A 15,052-nucleotide genomic window follows, 5' to 3' on the forward strand; every position below is an offset into this window, starting at 1 on the left:
AAGTAGGAAGTGAGCGGAACATGACCCTGCCGGAGGGAGGCGGAGTCTGGGACTCTATGGTACGGGAGCGGGACGGGCGCCCCCTGCCGGGCGGGAAGAGCAGCCAGCAGCAGGAGTCAGACTCGCAGAATGATGGAATGGTTTGAGTTGGGAGGGACCTGTAGAGGTCACCTGCTCCACCCCCCCTGCACTCAGCAGGGCCATGTGCAGTCAGATCAGCTTGCTCAGAGCCCCATCCAGCCTGACCCGGAACGTTTCCAGGGACGGGGCTTCTACCGACGGCTTGACTGAAGGTGGCTCTTTGCTGCTGCAAGCTCTTGGAACTTCCTTCTCATCGAAAGTGAACGTTTCTCATAGTGTCCTGGTTGGAGTTAGGACAGAACTAATTTTGTGCCATGATTTTAGCTTTCAGCTTGGTCTCACCTCAGTGTTGGCACCTTCTGAAGTTCACAGCATGTTTCTGCAGACACTGACTGCTCCTAGCAGTGATAAGACTGAAGTTTAGAGTTTACTGCCAAGGACTGCTGTGCAGAAAGGCTCCCTCTTGGACTTGCTCCTGTGGAGACAAAGGTCACTGTTAAATCTTGTGTGCCACATTGGGGGTGCAGAAAGTAAAAGGCCACATCTGCAGAGAGGAGTGGACAGGACAGGTGACCCTAACCTGACCTGGAAGATATTCCTGCCTTTGTTCCCAACCTGTGTGTGCCTGAATCCAGTTTCATAAAGCAGCTCCTGAATCCAGTTCCCACTTGCCAGCGAGTCCAGGGAGGCTAGGTTCAATATGGATTTGGTGTAGATTTGTGTGTCTTCAATGTTATTATTTTCATTACAGCTGGTTTACTTTTCCAAGCCATCAGTCTCTCTCCCTTATTCCCTTTCTCTTCTCCTTTTGGAAATGGAGGAGTTCACAGAGGGCCTTAACCCTTGACACCCATCAATCCCTCCCTTCCCTCTTCCTGCCTTCAGCCCTGCTACACCACACCATGTCCCTTGTGCCTACCTGGAACCAAACCCAAACTGGAGGAAGAGGCAGCTGAGAGTCCTCAGTCCCCTCAGTTTTTGTGGTCTAGCTTTAGGGCTGAGAGTTAATGAAAAGCTGGGGACACTGTTAGGAGTCTCTGATGTGCCCATCCTCACCATGTATAAGTTTGTCCTCAGGAGCAGACAATCCTCAAAGACCCTTTCAGGGTCTCCCTGTCCCATCCTGGTGCATTCCAGATCTTGCAGATACCTCTTCACATGGATCTGGAGACCAGAGGAAGCTCATCAGCTTGTGCCCAGTTGCAGGATGGATAATTAAAGGAGTACAGACCACTAGCATGCATCAGGTCAGCTCCTTGGCCATGCCACTGAGCCAGGCCAGCTTGCCCAGCAACTTAATTGTCCAAAGTGTGACCCAGTGGTTAGCAGTACCTGGAAGGGTGGTGCAAGCCCCTGAGATGTTGCTCATCCTATTGACCTTGGCTGTAAATTTGGCTCCTGGTTATCATGGGGTCCTTGAAAGCAACTGAGACCTTCCACTCCTCCTTCCAGGCTGCCTTGAATCTTGGGGGCAGCATGCCCTCACGTCTTCAGAGGCTGAACCACTCGGCCATAGGAGCATGCCTGAAGAAGGGCTGAGCAATTAAAAGCCTTTTTCTTACATCATCTCAGCTTTCTCCATCCAGTCTGGCAAGCAAACACTACCTGGCACCCAGCGACCACCTGCACACTGCACTTTTCAACTGCCTGCCTCAAGCTCAAAGGAAAGTTAAGTGTCTCTAAAGAGCAGTTGTAAGCAGATATTAAAATACTCCACTAGAGGAGGAATTTCACTTCACTGAGCCTCATTTTATGAGGAGTTAAATAATCCTGTTTAAATGCAAGGAAGTCAGAACGAGTTCTTATTTCATTTAAAAAGAGGCTTTGAAGAAACCTTCCCCATGCTTCTCTAATGGGAAATCCTCACTAGTGTGCCCTCCTGTTTACAGTGGGCTGGAAAGGAGCAAAATCAAGGGATCCAAGAGCATGTTTTTGGTGCTCCTGAGTGATTTAAAAGCACTAAAGTAATTAAATCATCGAGCCAATTCTGTGAGGTCACTCAGCATCCTATAAACCATTGCCCAGAGGGACCTAGGTGACTCCCTCAGAAGCTCAGTGCCAGAGTCACGATCTGGCCCAGATTTGCTGGCTGCCCAGTAGCAACTTCACTCCCAGACCAGCTTTCACTGGTTTTGTCAGGCAATTACTTCCCCCTATGTGTTTCTCACCACAATTAAATGAGCAACACAAACACTGGCTGGGAAAAGCCCCGTGGCTGCCTCAGAGGCTGGGGGAGGACAAGTCCCTGAGGGAAGGGGACCAGCCCACACCTTGGGCACCCATTGAGATGTGCTAGCCCCAGTGGAGACAAATCTGTGCCCATAGAATCACAGAATCAACCAGGTTGAAAGAGACCTCCAAGATCATCAAGTCCAACCCATAACCCAACCCTATCTAATCAACCAGACCATGGCACTAAGTGCCTCATCTGGGCTTTTCTTAAACACCTTCAGGGACCTCGACCCCACCACCTCCCTAGGCAGCCTATTCCAATGGCCAATCTCTCTTTCCGGGGAGAAATTCTTTCTAAGATCAGTCCTAAACTTCTCCCTGCACAGCTTGAGACTGTGTCCTCTTGTTCTGTCACTGTTGCCTAGGAGAAGAGACCAATCCCCTCCTGTCTATAGCCTCCCTTCACATAGTTGTAGTCAGAACCACAGAATCACAGAAACATTCAGGTTGGAAGAGACCCCTGGGATCACTAAGTCCAACAGAGAACCCTACTCTGCAAGGTTCACCCCTAAACCATATCCCCAAGCACCACATCCAAACCACCTCTAAACTCTTCCAGGCTTGGTGACTCAACCACCTCCCTGGGCAGCACATTCCAGTCCCTGACCACTCTTGCTGTGAACCTAGGACCTTATGTGTGTAAAGCAGATGTGATAACCACTACACTATGGAACCATAACCACTACACTATGGAACCATAACCAATGCACTATGGAACCAATAAGACATCAATAAGGTCTCCCATGAGCCTAATCTCTTCTCCAGGCTAAACAACCCCAGCTCCCTGAGCCTCTCTTCACAGGGCTTGTCCTCCAGACCCCTCACCAGACCAGCTGCAGAATGCCTGCCAGCTGAGCTGCAGGTCATGCAGGACCTGCAGGACCTCCAGTGCCATGCTGCACATCTGATCTCTTGCCATCTGCTGCCTGCCCAGCGAGTGGAAGATTTTCCCCAGGTGGTTGAGGGTGGAGGGTTGTCTTTCACCATTTCCATCACCTGCCTGAGCCACAGAAGTGAACCATGTTCCTGTCAGTGACTTCCTGCCTGCTGTGCTGATCAAAGGGACAAACCCATCTTGAATTGATTTACCAGGGCAGTTTTTTAAGCAGGGAGGTTTTGAGGCTGTAGGAAAGCTGCTGTCTGAGGGGAAAGCTGATATCTGTCATGAAATGAGCAGACAGGTCTGAATGCAGGGCTAAGATGGGGGGTTATGTACCTGAAAGCATGTCTGTGCTCCTTATTTTTTCCAGCTGTGCTAGGGGAATCTAATAAAGGCACTGCTGTCCCTGTAGCCTTTCACTGAGCTGCTCACCTGCTGCTTTTCCAAGGGCTGATTTATGCCATTGGGGCCAAACATGTGGTCTGGGAGGGCTGTGCTCTGTATGTGGCAGGGCTGAGGGTCTCAACTTCCATCTGGAACCTTCCCCTCTTTGTCCTAGGGGATTTCCAGGAGGAAGAGCACTGAAGTGAATGAAGAAACCAAGTCGGTCACAGCAGTGCTGGCTGTAGCACCTTGCCAAAGCAATTGAAGGGGTTAATTTCAGAGAAGCCACAGTCCTGGCTCCCTGGGGAGGTGGTGAAAAGCATTCCTTTCCAGCAGCATCCCCAGGCCAAGGCTAGGGAAGAGAACTCAGGGCAGGCATGAAGCCAAGTCACTCAGTGGCCAAACTTCTCCCCATCCTGCAGACGATTTGCAGTTTGGTCTTGGAGTCTCAACACAGAGAGGCAGCACATCCTGAGTGATCCTCCTGCACAGCAGCACTGCCTCACACGCGTGGCTAACTTCCCTGCAGTGGTGTTACTGCAAATGCACCACTTCAGGGCAAGGTTTTTGTGCCCGGTGGAGTGATGGCTGTGGGCTTTGTCTTAGATTTGCCCCTCAGGAAGGTTCTGGGGCATACACAGTTCCCACATATCCCCTGCCTAGGCTGCAGGCACTTCCTGAGTAACCCTCAGCTGCTTTCAGGCAGCTCCTGCTGAGCAGGCAACACTCCTGAAAATAAATAACAGTGATGAAAACGTGATCATGAATGTTAGGAAGAAGTTCTTCATGGACAGAGAGATTTGCCTTTGGAATGTGCTGCCCGGGGAGGTGGTGGAGTCACCATCACTGGAAGTGTTTAGGAAGAGACTGAATGGGGTGCTTGATGCCATGGTTTAGTTGATTAGATGGTGTTAGATGACTCAGTGATCTCAAAGGTCTTTTCCAGACTGGTGGATTGAATTGAATTGAATTGAATTGAATTGAATTGAATTGAATTGAATTGAATTGAATTGAATTGAATTGAATTGAATTGAATCGAATCAAATTGAATTGAATCGAATTGAATCGAATTGAATTCCATTCCATTCCATTCCATTCCATTTCATCCCATTATATTCTGTTCTATCACCTGGGGTTCAGGACTACCTTGGTCAGTGCTGGATGCATCACAGCATGAATTATGGGTAGGTATGTAGGGACCAGCACTGGGTTTTACACAGGTGGGCTGCTGAAGTAATCCATTTCTGCTACCTCTATAGTGAGCATTGGAGGACTCGATGACTTGTTGGAGCAGTACCAGGCTTGGGCTGAAGACAGGGAGCCTCTTCTGCTCCTCACTGCCCTGGCTCAGCAGAATCCCATGCAGCCTGCAGTGGGAGTGGGTGACATGGCTGGGACTGGACAGCAAATCTCACTTTCTGCACCCAGTAGTAACTCAGGGAACTGGCTTACTCCACTCTGGCTTGCTCTCATCTGAACAACCACAGGTCTTAATGGGGCTGGTGAGCCTCCCCTGTGAAGATCATGGGTGCAGATTGCCTTGCCCAGCTCCACCAGTGCTCACAGATGCAGGGAGTGAAGCACCACAGAGGACATGAGTGCCAGGAGCATCATTTTATTGCCCAAACTGGGACTGGCAGGTTGGGCTGTTGCCTTGAGAATCTATTTTTAGCATCTTGGGGATAATTTGTCCCTATGAAAGCCTGGATTGAGCCCTGAATACTTTGCTTTAGCCAGGCTGGGAGCCTCCCTTACAACCAGGATCCCTGCCTCAACCCTGCAGTCTGCTGTCCCTCTCTGCTTCTGGGAGAAGATGTTCTCTGGGACACTGGAATGCTGGGTGCCATGGTGACAGCTGCCATGGTGAGGGCTGCCACCATCCACACAGCTCTTGGGGATCAGAGCTGCCATCCTGGGGACATGGACAGCCAGGTGAGGTTGGGGGCCAGGCTTGCTTGGATGCATGGGGAGAGCCAGACTTATGGGTGTAGCTCTCCTCAGCACCCACATTGTCTGTGCCCTCTGGGAAACAGCTTCTTGTTTTGCACACGATGGTCCAGAACATCCAGCTCAGGCTGGGAGCACCCCAGGCTTCAAGTGTGGGACATGGGCTGCTCACGTTGCAGCTCACTGGTGCCTTCCTGGTGCTCAGCAAACACAGAGCCTGGAGGAGCAGGATGTGGAGCAGCAGATCCCCATGTCCCTCTCCCTCTTCAACCAGCTGGAGAGCCACAGCTGTCTGAGCTCCGGTCCCAGCACTGCTGATGGCAATGTCCTGGCTCTGCATTGCAGGGAAAAGCATCAGACTCTGGGTGGCTCAGGGAGCAGAGAGCCTTCTCTCTTAGCCAGCTGCCCCTTTTCCAGTTCAAGGAGACAAAGAGGAAGCTAAAACGCCAGGTAAGAGCTGGGTTTGAGCTGCCGTCTGTGCACACCTACTGAGGGTGAGTGGAGCGGGCAGTGGCACCCAGCCCCGACCTCACCCTCCCTGCTCTCCTCCTGCAGCAGGAAAGGCTGGGCCCAGGGACCTACAACATCAGGGACTTCCTGCAGGAGACTCGTCCCTGCAGCCTCCGGGGCATCTGTGACACGAGGGAGCCACGCTTCAGGGATGGCCGCAGGGTAGGTCACACCTGGCACTGGGGATGCTGGGGGCTAGGGCTTGGCTCGCCTCGGGGCTGATGCCAATGGAGAACCAGCCCTTGGCAAGGGTTAGGAGCTGCCGTGGGTGCCAGGCTGGGGGCTGTTCCCCCTTGCTGAGGCTGCCCGTGGCCATGCCACCTCTCCCACAGGACTGCTTCCCTGGCCCTGGCACCTATGGCCCCCAGGGGAACCCCTACGCCAGCCTGGAGGAGAGGGACAAGCGCCCCACCGGCACGCGAGGGCTGATGGACAGCAGGACGCCCAAGTGTGCCCTGCCAGCAGCCACGGTGAGTCCTGCCCTGTGCCCTGGGGACACGACAGGGGGTGGCCCTGACCCCTCTGAGCGCAGTCCCTGCTGTCTTTGTCCCTGTGCCTGCAGGGCAGCGGCCTGGGGCCCGGCACCTATGACCTGCGCGGCAGCATCGAGGAAGGGCTGCGGCGGGCATGCAGCTTTGGCCTCCGCAAGGTCTCCTCGAGGGACAGGTCCAAGCCTGCCAGTGGTGGCCGTCAAGCCTTGGAGGTGTGTTGCTCAGGGGTATTGCACCTAGACAGAGCGGTGGCACTGCCAACACAAAGCTGACCTCTATTGGGGTCTGTCCTGCTGGGAGTTCACTCTGTCCCTTGGATCCTGGAAAGCCAGGGCCATGCAGCAGCATCTGGGGAGCAGGAGAGCTGCAGACACTGTGCAGGAATCACAGAATCAGCCAGGTTGGAAGAGACCTCCAAGACCATCAAGTCCAACCCATCACCCAATCCTATCTAATCAACCAGACCATGGCACCAAGTGCCTCATCCAGGCTTTTCTTAAACACCTCCAGGGACCTCGACCCCACCACCTCCCTGGGCAGCCCATTCCAATGGCCAGTCTCTCTTCCTGGGAAGAACTTCTTTCTAAGATCAATCCTAAACTTCTCCCTGCACAGCTTGAGACTCTGTCCTCTTGTTCTGTCACTGTTGCCTGGGAGAATAGACCAACCCCCACCTGGCTACAACCTCCCTTCACATTGTTGTAGACAGCAATAAGGTCTCCCCTGAGCCTCCTCTTCTCCAGGCTGAACACCCCCAGCTCCTGCTGGCCACACACAGACCAGGATGCCATTGGCCTTCTTGACCACCTGGGCACACTGCTGGCTCATATTCAGCCTACTGTCAACCATTACCCCCAGGTCCCTCTCTGCCTGGCTGCTTTCCAGCCACTGTCCTCAGCCTGTAGCACTGCATGGGGTTGTTGTGGCCAAAGTGTAGAACTCAGACTTGTTCAATCTCATGCCTTTGGACTCTGCCCATCTGTCCTGCCTGTCAAGGTCCCTCTGCAGAGCTCTTCTACCTTCTAACAGAGCAACATCTGCTCCCAGCTTGGTGTCATCTGCAAACTTACTGATCATCGACTCAATCCCCTTGTCCAGATCATCAATAAAGACATTGAACAGGATGGGGCCCAGCACTGATTCAGGAGGGAAGCAGGACTGAGCTCTGAGCTCTTGTGGAGTGGGAGGGACAAGGTTGCCCAAGAGACCATCACGGGCTGAGCCTCTCATGCCATTCTTTGATCCCAGCAGAAGAGAGACACCGAGCTGGACACTGTCCCTGTGAAGGGTTTTGTGGATAAGCTGATGTCAAATGAGAACAAGAAGAAAGGCTGCTTCAGCACCCTGCTGAGGAGCACGGGATGCCTCACAGAGGGGATCTGCAGGGCCATGGTCAGTGGGGGCAGGGACAGTGGCACTGGTCAGTGACAAGGAGTGCAGTGGGTGCCAGGGTGGGGATGCATTAGACCTTGGATGGATAGCTGGATGGCTGGATGGCTGGAAGGGTGGATGGATTGATGGCTGGCTGGCTGGCTGGCTGGCTGGCTGGAAGGGTGGATGGATGGATGGATGGATGGATGGATGGATGGATGGATGGATGGATGGATGGAAGGGTGAATGGATTGATGGATGAATAGATGGATGGATGGATGGATGGATGGGTGGATGGGTGGATGGATTGATGGAAGGGTGGATGGATTGATGGATGAATAGATGGATGGATGGATGGGTGGATGGATGGATGGATGGATGAATGGGTGGATGGATGGATGAATGAATGGGTGGATGGATGGATGAATGAATGGGTGGATGGATGGGTGGATGAATGAATGGGTGGATGGATAGGTGGCTCTCCAACCAGGTGCATCTCTTTTTGCAAGCAAACTAAAGTGTAGCAGGTTTCCTTCTGTGCAGTATGCAGTGGGGCCAGGTTCCTACAACCCAAAACCCATTGGGAGTTCAGAGTACTCCAACCAACCCCCATTCTGGTCATCTGCCAAGAGATTCGACAGCAAGTCCCGTCTCCTCTTCACTGGGAACCAGGTGAGTGAATGGTCATGGCAGTGAGAGAGGCACACAAGACTAGTCAGGCTCGGAGCTTCCTCCATGACCAATCCCAATTCTTTACCAGCACCCCTGGGAGAGAGGATGGAACTCTTCTGAGGGCCTCTTCAGGAGGTGCTTTTCTCTCACTGCTATTACCAAAGAGTCACAGAATGTTAGGGGCTGGAAGGGACCTTGAAAGATCATCCAGTCCAACCCCCCTGCCAGAGTAAGATCACCTAGAGCAGATTGCACAGGAACACATCCAGGCAGGTCTTGAATGTCTCCAGGAAGGGAGATTCCACAACCCCCCTGGGCCACCTGTTCCAGTGTTCTGTTACCCTCACAGTGAAATAATGTTTCCTCCTGTTTCCATGGAACTTCCTATACCTCAAGAAAAGAAACCTGGATGACTTGGCCAGATCCCCATCCTTTAGAGAGGAGATTCCCTCTCTGGGTGCTGCTATTCTTGTCCAGAATGGGTTGCTAAAGAATAAATGGTGAATAAAATCCCATGGCTCAATGTCCTGCCAGGAGAAGGGAGAGGTGCTCTGTGTACAGCCACATGCTGAGCACATACTGCCTGCAGGCAGGTGAGCTTGGCTGGTGCTGAGCAGAGGAGAAGGAGCTGGAGAGCTGGGCAGAGAGTAACCTAAGGAGGTTCAAGAAGGATAAATGCAGAGTCCTGCACCTGGGAAGGAAGAATAAACTGCACCTGGGAAGGAAGAATAAACTGCACCAGTACAGGTTAGGAAGTGATCTGCTGGAGAGCAGCCCTGTGGAGAAGGACCTGGGAGTCCTGGTGGATCACAAGTTCTGCATGGGACAGCAATGTGCCCTTGTAGCCAAGAAGGCCAATGGGATCCTGGGGTGCATTAAGAGGAGTGTGTCCAGCAGATCCAGGGAGGTTCTCCTCCCCCTCTACTCTGCTCTGGTGAGACCTCACTTGGAATATTGCATCCAGTTCTGGGCTCCCCAGTTCAGGAAGACAGGGATCTGCTGGAGAGAGTTCAACAGAGGGCTACCAGGATGCTGAAGGGACTGGAGCACTGCTCTGTAAGGAAAGGCTGAGACACCTGGGGCTGTTTACTCTGGAGAAAAGACTGAGAGGGGATTTAATCAATGTTTATAAATATCTGAGGGCTGGGTGTCAAGACAGAGGGGACAGGCTCTGCACACTTGCATCCTGTGATAGGACAAGGGGCAATGGATATAAACTACAGCATCTCACCATGAGGAGGAACTTCTTCACTGTGACAGTCTCAGAGCACTGCAACAGGCTGTCAAGAGAGATTATGGAGTCTCCTTTGGAGACTTTCAATCCCTGTCTGGATGTCTTCCTGTGTGACCTGTGCAAGATTCTCTGGTCCTGCTCTGGCAGGGGGGTTGGACGCGATGATCTCCTGAGGTCTCTTCCAACCCCTAGCATCCTGTGAGCTTAGCAGCCGCCACATTGTCTCTACCTGTACCCTCAGGCCCTTTTTGAAGCATACTCAGACAACCCTTCCCATTAGTGTTGCTCTGCATCAGCTGCAAGCAAGCAGATGTGCTTCATGGGTGAGGGCAGCTGGATTTGAGTCCGTTTAGGTGCCAGGAACAACTTGTATCCTCCCAGAGAGTCACATCCTGCTGCTTTGCAGCCAGTTTCTCCTCCAGCAGCATCAGCAGCACATTGCAGAGCCAGTGCAGGTAGCAGCCCTTCCCTTAGTACCTGTTCCTAGCGCTGTGTTCATCTCAGCAGCTTCCCTGTGGAGAGCCAGAACAAAACCTGAAAGGGCTCAAAGCAGGCAGGAAAAGCTTTAGTCTGAAACAGCCCAGCTTGGCTGGGGATGAGGAGCAGCCTTTCACGTGGCTTCTCTCCTTTATGCAGTGGAGTGGGCAGCTCGAAAGAGGTCAAGGAAGAAGACAGCTCTGTAATTGCTGGGGAACGTGCCAGAGTACATTTGAGTGGGGAGGTGGTGACACAGCAGCCCTTCACTACAGCTAGCAGTAGGGGACTTAGTGAATGTGCTCCAGCCCACAGAGCTGGTGGCTTCTTGATGAACTGCTGGGATGAGAGCTGCTCATGGAGGGGACTGGCCAGGCCAGCATCCATTACTGTGTCTTCTCCCCCCTGCCCTGCAAGTCAGGCTCAGTTTGGTTAAGTTATGCCACATAGTGGTTATGAGCTGCTGAGGTGAGCAGCTCCAGTGCTGGGGTCATCTGCAATGTAGTGCTCCAGCATGGTGCACAGGGCAGCTTCCCAAACCAGGGGAACCTCAGAGAGCTGCCAGGAGCCCACAGAGGGGCAAAGACCTTTGCACAGGAGCTAGCAGGGCTCAGTGAAAGCCTTAAACTGGATTTGAAGGGGGAAAGGAATAAATCCAGGAAGGAACAAAGCCTAGGGGTGGCACGCCAGTGTTTGAGGGCAAGAGTGCTAGTGGGGTCCTTTGGTCTGCCAGCTCAGTAGAGGTAGGAGATAGAGATCCATGTGGAAAGGTTTTGATGTACACTAGGGGAGGTTTAGACTGGACATTGGAACAGGCTGCCCAGGGTGGTAGGGGAGGTGTCACCACCCCTGGAGAGACAAGTAGATGTGGTGCTGAGGGATATGGTGAAGCTGGCAGTGCTGGGGTGATGGCTGAACTTGATGATCTAAAAGGCCTGGCCACATGAAGATGCTTCCTAGTTTTGCCCCACTCACATCCCCAGTGCTTCCTCTGGATGGGAAAACACAGGAGACCTTCTTCTTCCAGAACCCTGTAGGTGTTGGTCGCTATGACATCACCAGGCATGAGAAAGCCCTTCAGAAGATGAGGCACCAGGCCCTGTACCCTCACGACGCACAGCGGTACCTGAGCAACTTGAAGCAGGATGCCTACCTGCAGTGAGTCTGGCAGCCAAAGGGGCTGAGAGCAGCTTCATGCTGACTTACAGGAAAAAACACCTTGGGGATCACAGAATTGTTAGGGTTGGAAGGGACCTCAAGGATCATCCAGTTCCAACCCCCCTGCCATGGGCAGGGACACCTCACACTACATCTGGTTGCTCACAGCCACATCCAGCCTGGCCTTCAAAACCTCCAGGGATGAGGCTTCCACCACCTCCCTGGGCAACCTGTGCCAGTGTCTCACCACCCTCATGCCACATCCAAGCTGAATCTACCCATTTCTAGTTTTGCTCCATTGCCCCCAGTCCTATCACTCCCTGACGCCCTACAAAGTCCCTCCTCAGCTTTCTTGTAGCCCCCTTCAGATACTGGAAGGCCACAATAAGGTCTCCTCAGAGCCTTCTCTTCTGCAGACTGAACAACCCCAACTCTCTCAGGCTGTCTCCATAGCAGAGGAGCTTCAGCCCTCTGATCATCCTTGTGGCCCTTCTCTGGACACCTTCCAGCATGTCCAGATCCTTCCTGCAATAGGGGCTCCAGAACTGGATGCAGTTCTCCAGGTGATGACTGAGGATGACTGAGGGAATGTTGCTGACACCACAGCTGACATGGGGTGGGATGATGCTGTGATTAAAGCACTGGCTCAGGGCTGAGAAACACTCTGCAGCCCCACTGCAGGTTCCTTCTGTGGCCTGGGAGGTTGATGCTGCTGCCCCCCTCCTCCCCCAGCAAAGAGATGAGCCCTTTGTGCCTCCCCACGGTGTAGGGGCGGTGGGAGGGTTAAGAGCTGCTGACTCTCAAGACGTTTCACAGGTGCCAGGCTGGGTGGTGATGTGTCTTGTGAAATGCAATCTGTCTGCAGCAGAGCTGAAGGCAAACAGCTTCTACCAAGCTAGAGGTGGCAGCCTTGGAGGGAGTGGGGAGGTGGATGGATACTCAGGCTGTCTGGACTCATTCCCACTGCTGACATTGGGCTGCTCAACAGCCCTGAACAACATCCACCTTCTCAGGCTGTGCCTTGGTTTGCCCATCTGAGGAAGGCAGACAGCAAGGCTCAGTTTCACCACAAAGGGCTTTGAAGCCCATGAGAAGCAGCCGGAACTGTACTGAGGCACCCTGGGGAGCCCTCTGCTCTCACCTTTGATTGTGGCCAAGATTAGCAAACTGCTGTGGTGGCACCACAGGCTGACAGCGCTGCAAAGGTCTGTCTTGATCTCCAGAGAGCAGTTGAAATCAGTCTTGGATGAATGGAACTCAGCAGCTTTCAGCAGGCCAGGCAGAAATTAGCTACCCTGTGGTGGAGAGGGCATAATGACATCCAGCTTCCAACATTGCCCAGCTTTGCTAACCCTGCACTTCCAACAGGAATGACAAACCATCTGAACAGTCAGTAGGCCTTGGCATTCAAAGACATCTCTTTGATCAAATAGCACAAAATGACTTTTGAAGCTCCAGCCCTGCTTTTAAGGCAATATCTGGGCTTTTAAGAGCTCTGTTCACTAGATAAATCCAGCCAATAATTTGGTCCCACTGAATCACATCCTGGAGCGAGTCCAGAGGAGGCCACAGAGATGATCCAAGGGCAGGAGCACCTATGCTGTGAGAATAGGATGAGGGAGCTAGGGTTGTTCAGCCTGGAGAAGATTCCAGGGGGTCCTTAGAGCTGCCTTCCAATAGCTGAAGAGATCCTACAGGAAGGCTGCAGAAGGACTTTTCCTAAGGGTGTCTAGAGACAGGACAAGGGGGAATGGTTTGAAGCTGAGGGAGAGCAGGGTTAGACTGGAGCTTAGGAAGAAGTTCTTCAGCAGGAGGGTGGTGAGACCCTGGAATGGCCTCCCGGGGAGGCTGTGGCTGCCTCCTTTGTGGGGGTGTTGAAGGCCAGGCTGGATGAGGCCTTGAGCGGCTTAGTCTAGTTGAAAGGCATCCATGGCTATGGTAGGGAGGTTGGAGCAGATGATCTGTGAAGTCCCTTCCAACCTGAGCCATTCTGTGATGAATCTACCCTTCATTCCGCAGTGAACGACTCAAGCCTGCTGCTAGAAGCAGCTGGAGAGATATGGTTTCTGCTCGATGCTGTCCAGACACCTCTGACACTGCTGACTTCCAAACCTAGGATGGTCCTGGGAAGCCCACATCAGTGAGCAGATGGCAGATGTGCCAGCACATGAGATGGGGTGGATGGCTGGCACACATGCCAAGAGATAGGAAACAACTCAGGTCTTGCTCTGCAGTAATAAAGCACCCTTAGACAAACAGCAGCCTCAATTTTCTGTTCAGTAATTCATTGCTACCCACCTATGCCTCTATAGAAGTCACCTGCTTGAGAAGGGGATGCCAGCTACTGCATGTCCTCCAGAGGAAGGGCTGCTAGCATGCACAGCTCATGAAACTCTGCCTGGAGCTGCTTGAAGTTCATAGAGCCACAGAATTGTCAGGGTTGGAAGGGACCTCAAGGATCAGGCAGTTCCAACCCCCCTGCCATGGGCAGGGACACCTCACACTACAGCAGGTTGCTCACAGCCACATCCAGCCTGGCCTGGAAAACCTCCAGGGATGAGGCTTCCACCACCTCCCTGGGCAACCTGTTCCAGTGTCTCACCACCCTCATGGGGAAGAACTTCTTCTTAACATCCAATCTGAATCTACCCATTTCTAGATTTGTTCCATTCCCCCCAGTCCTGTCACTCCCTGACACCCTACAAAGTCCCTCCCCAGATTTCCTGCAGGCCCCCTTCAGATACTGGAAGGCCACAATAAGGTCTCCCTGGAGCCTTCTCTTCTGCAGACTGAACAGCCCCAACTCTCTCAGTCTCCATAGCAGAGGAGCTGCAGCCCCCTGATTGTCCTCATGGCCCTTCTATGAACATGCTCCAGCACCTCCAGATCCTTCCTGTAATAGAGGCTCCAGACCTGGACGCAGTACTCCAGGTGGAGTCTCACCAGAGTGGAGTGACAATGTTTATAAGCAGCTTGGGGAACTAGGGTGAATTTGTTGCCATCACTCCAAACTTTGTAGGCTTTTAAAACCCTTGAGGCAATGGAGAAGGTGCAATGAAGAAAGGGCTGTGTCAGTGGTACCAAGGGATGGACATAAAATGAATGTGTTAACCTTTAATGTGCTTAGCGTTAACCTTTCTGAAAGCTCCTGCTAGTCTTTGGACCAGGCTGAAATAATTAAATCTAGGTGTAATTACATGCTAGTTGTGGCTGATTAAGTATGATAATTAATCTAATTGATGGGGGAGAAAAAAAACCCAGGTAGAACTACAGTGCTTGAAGGGAATCCTGATGATTGTTGTAGAGAGGCAGGCAAAGCAGGGAGGTCTCGGAAGGGAGCTGCCTGAGCAGTGGCAGGGGTGAGTACAGGCTGCAGGAATAGTGCTGGGGTAACAGGAGAGCTCTGTGAAACAGCCTGGCAGGGCCACCAGAGTGGTCTGGCACCTCAGCTGCAGTGTTAAGTAGGGCCAAGGCATTTCTCAGCCTGGATTTCAGGAGAAAGCCTAGGAGCCTCTCTCTGGGAAGAAAGCCCTGGATGAGGAGCCAGCAGTGGTGACCAAGGGAGGGGCAGGAATGCCTCCAGCTAAGCCTACAGAGCTGCCATGGAGGCATTTTTCA

General features: G+C 52.8%; 1 protein-coding gene across 1 annotated transcript; it reads left to right on the forward strand.

The window, feature by feature from the left end:
* The first annotated feature begins 20 nt into the window (after positions 1-20).
* On the forward strand, positions 21-13,550 carry CIMAP2 (ciliary microtubule associated protein 2). The gene is made up of 10 exons (XM_068141648.1): positions 21-140; positions 5,870-5,974; positions 6,080-6,196; positions 6,367-6,504; positions 6,597-6,737; positions 7,774-7,917; positions 8,416-8,568; positions 10,225-10,257; positions 11,304-11,434; positions 13,454-13,550. The coding sequence occupies exons 1-10, from the start codon at positions 21-23 to the stop codon at positions 13,548-13,550; spliced, it is 1,179 nt and encodes a 392-aa protein (XP_067997749.1).
* The last annotated feature ends 1,502 nt before the right edge of the window (positions 13,551-15,052 follow it).

Source organism: Melanerpes formicivorus, unplaced genomic scaffold, assembly GCF_026170545.1.
Source record: "Melanerpes formicivorus ecotype bairdi unplaced genomic scaffold, bMelFor1.0.p_v2 SCAF_7, whole genome shotgun sequence".
Classification (NCBI taxonomy): Eukaryota; Metazoa; Chordata; class Aves; order Piciformes; family Picidae; genus Melanerpes; species Melanerpes formicivorus.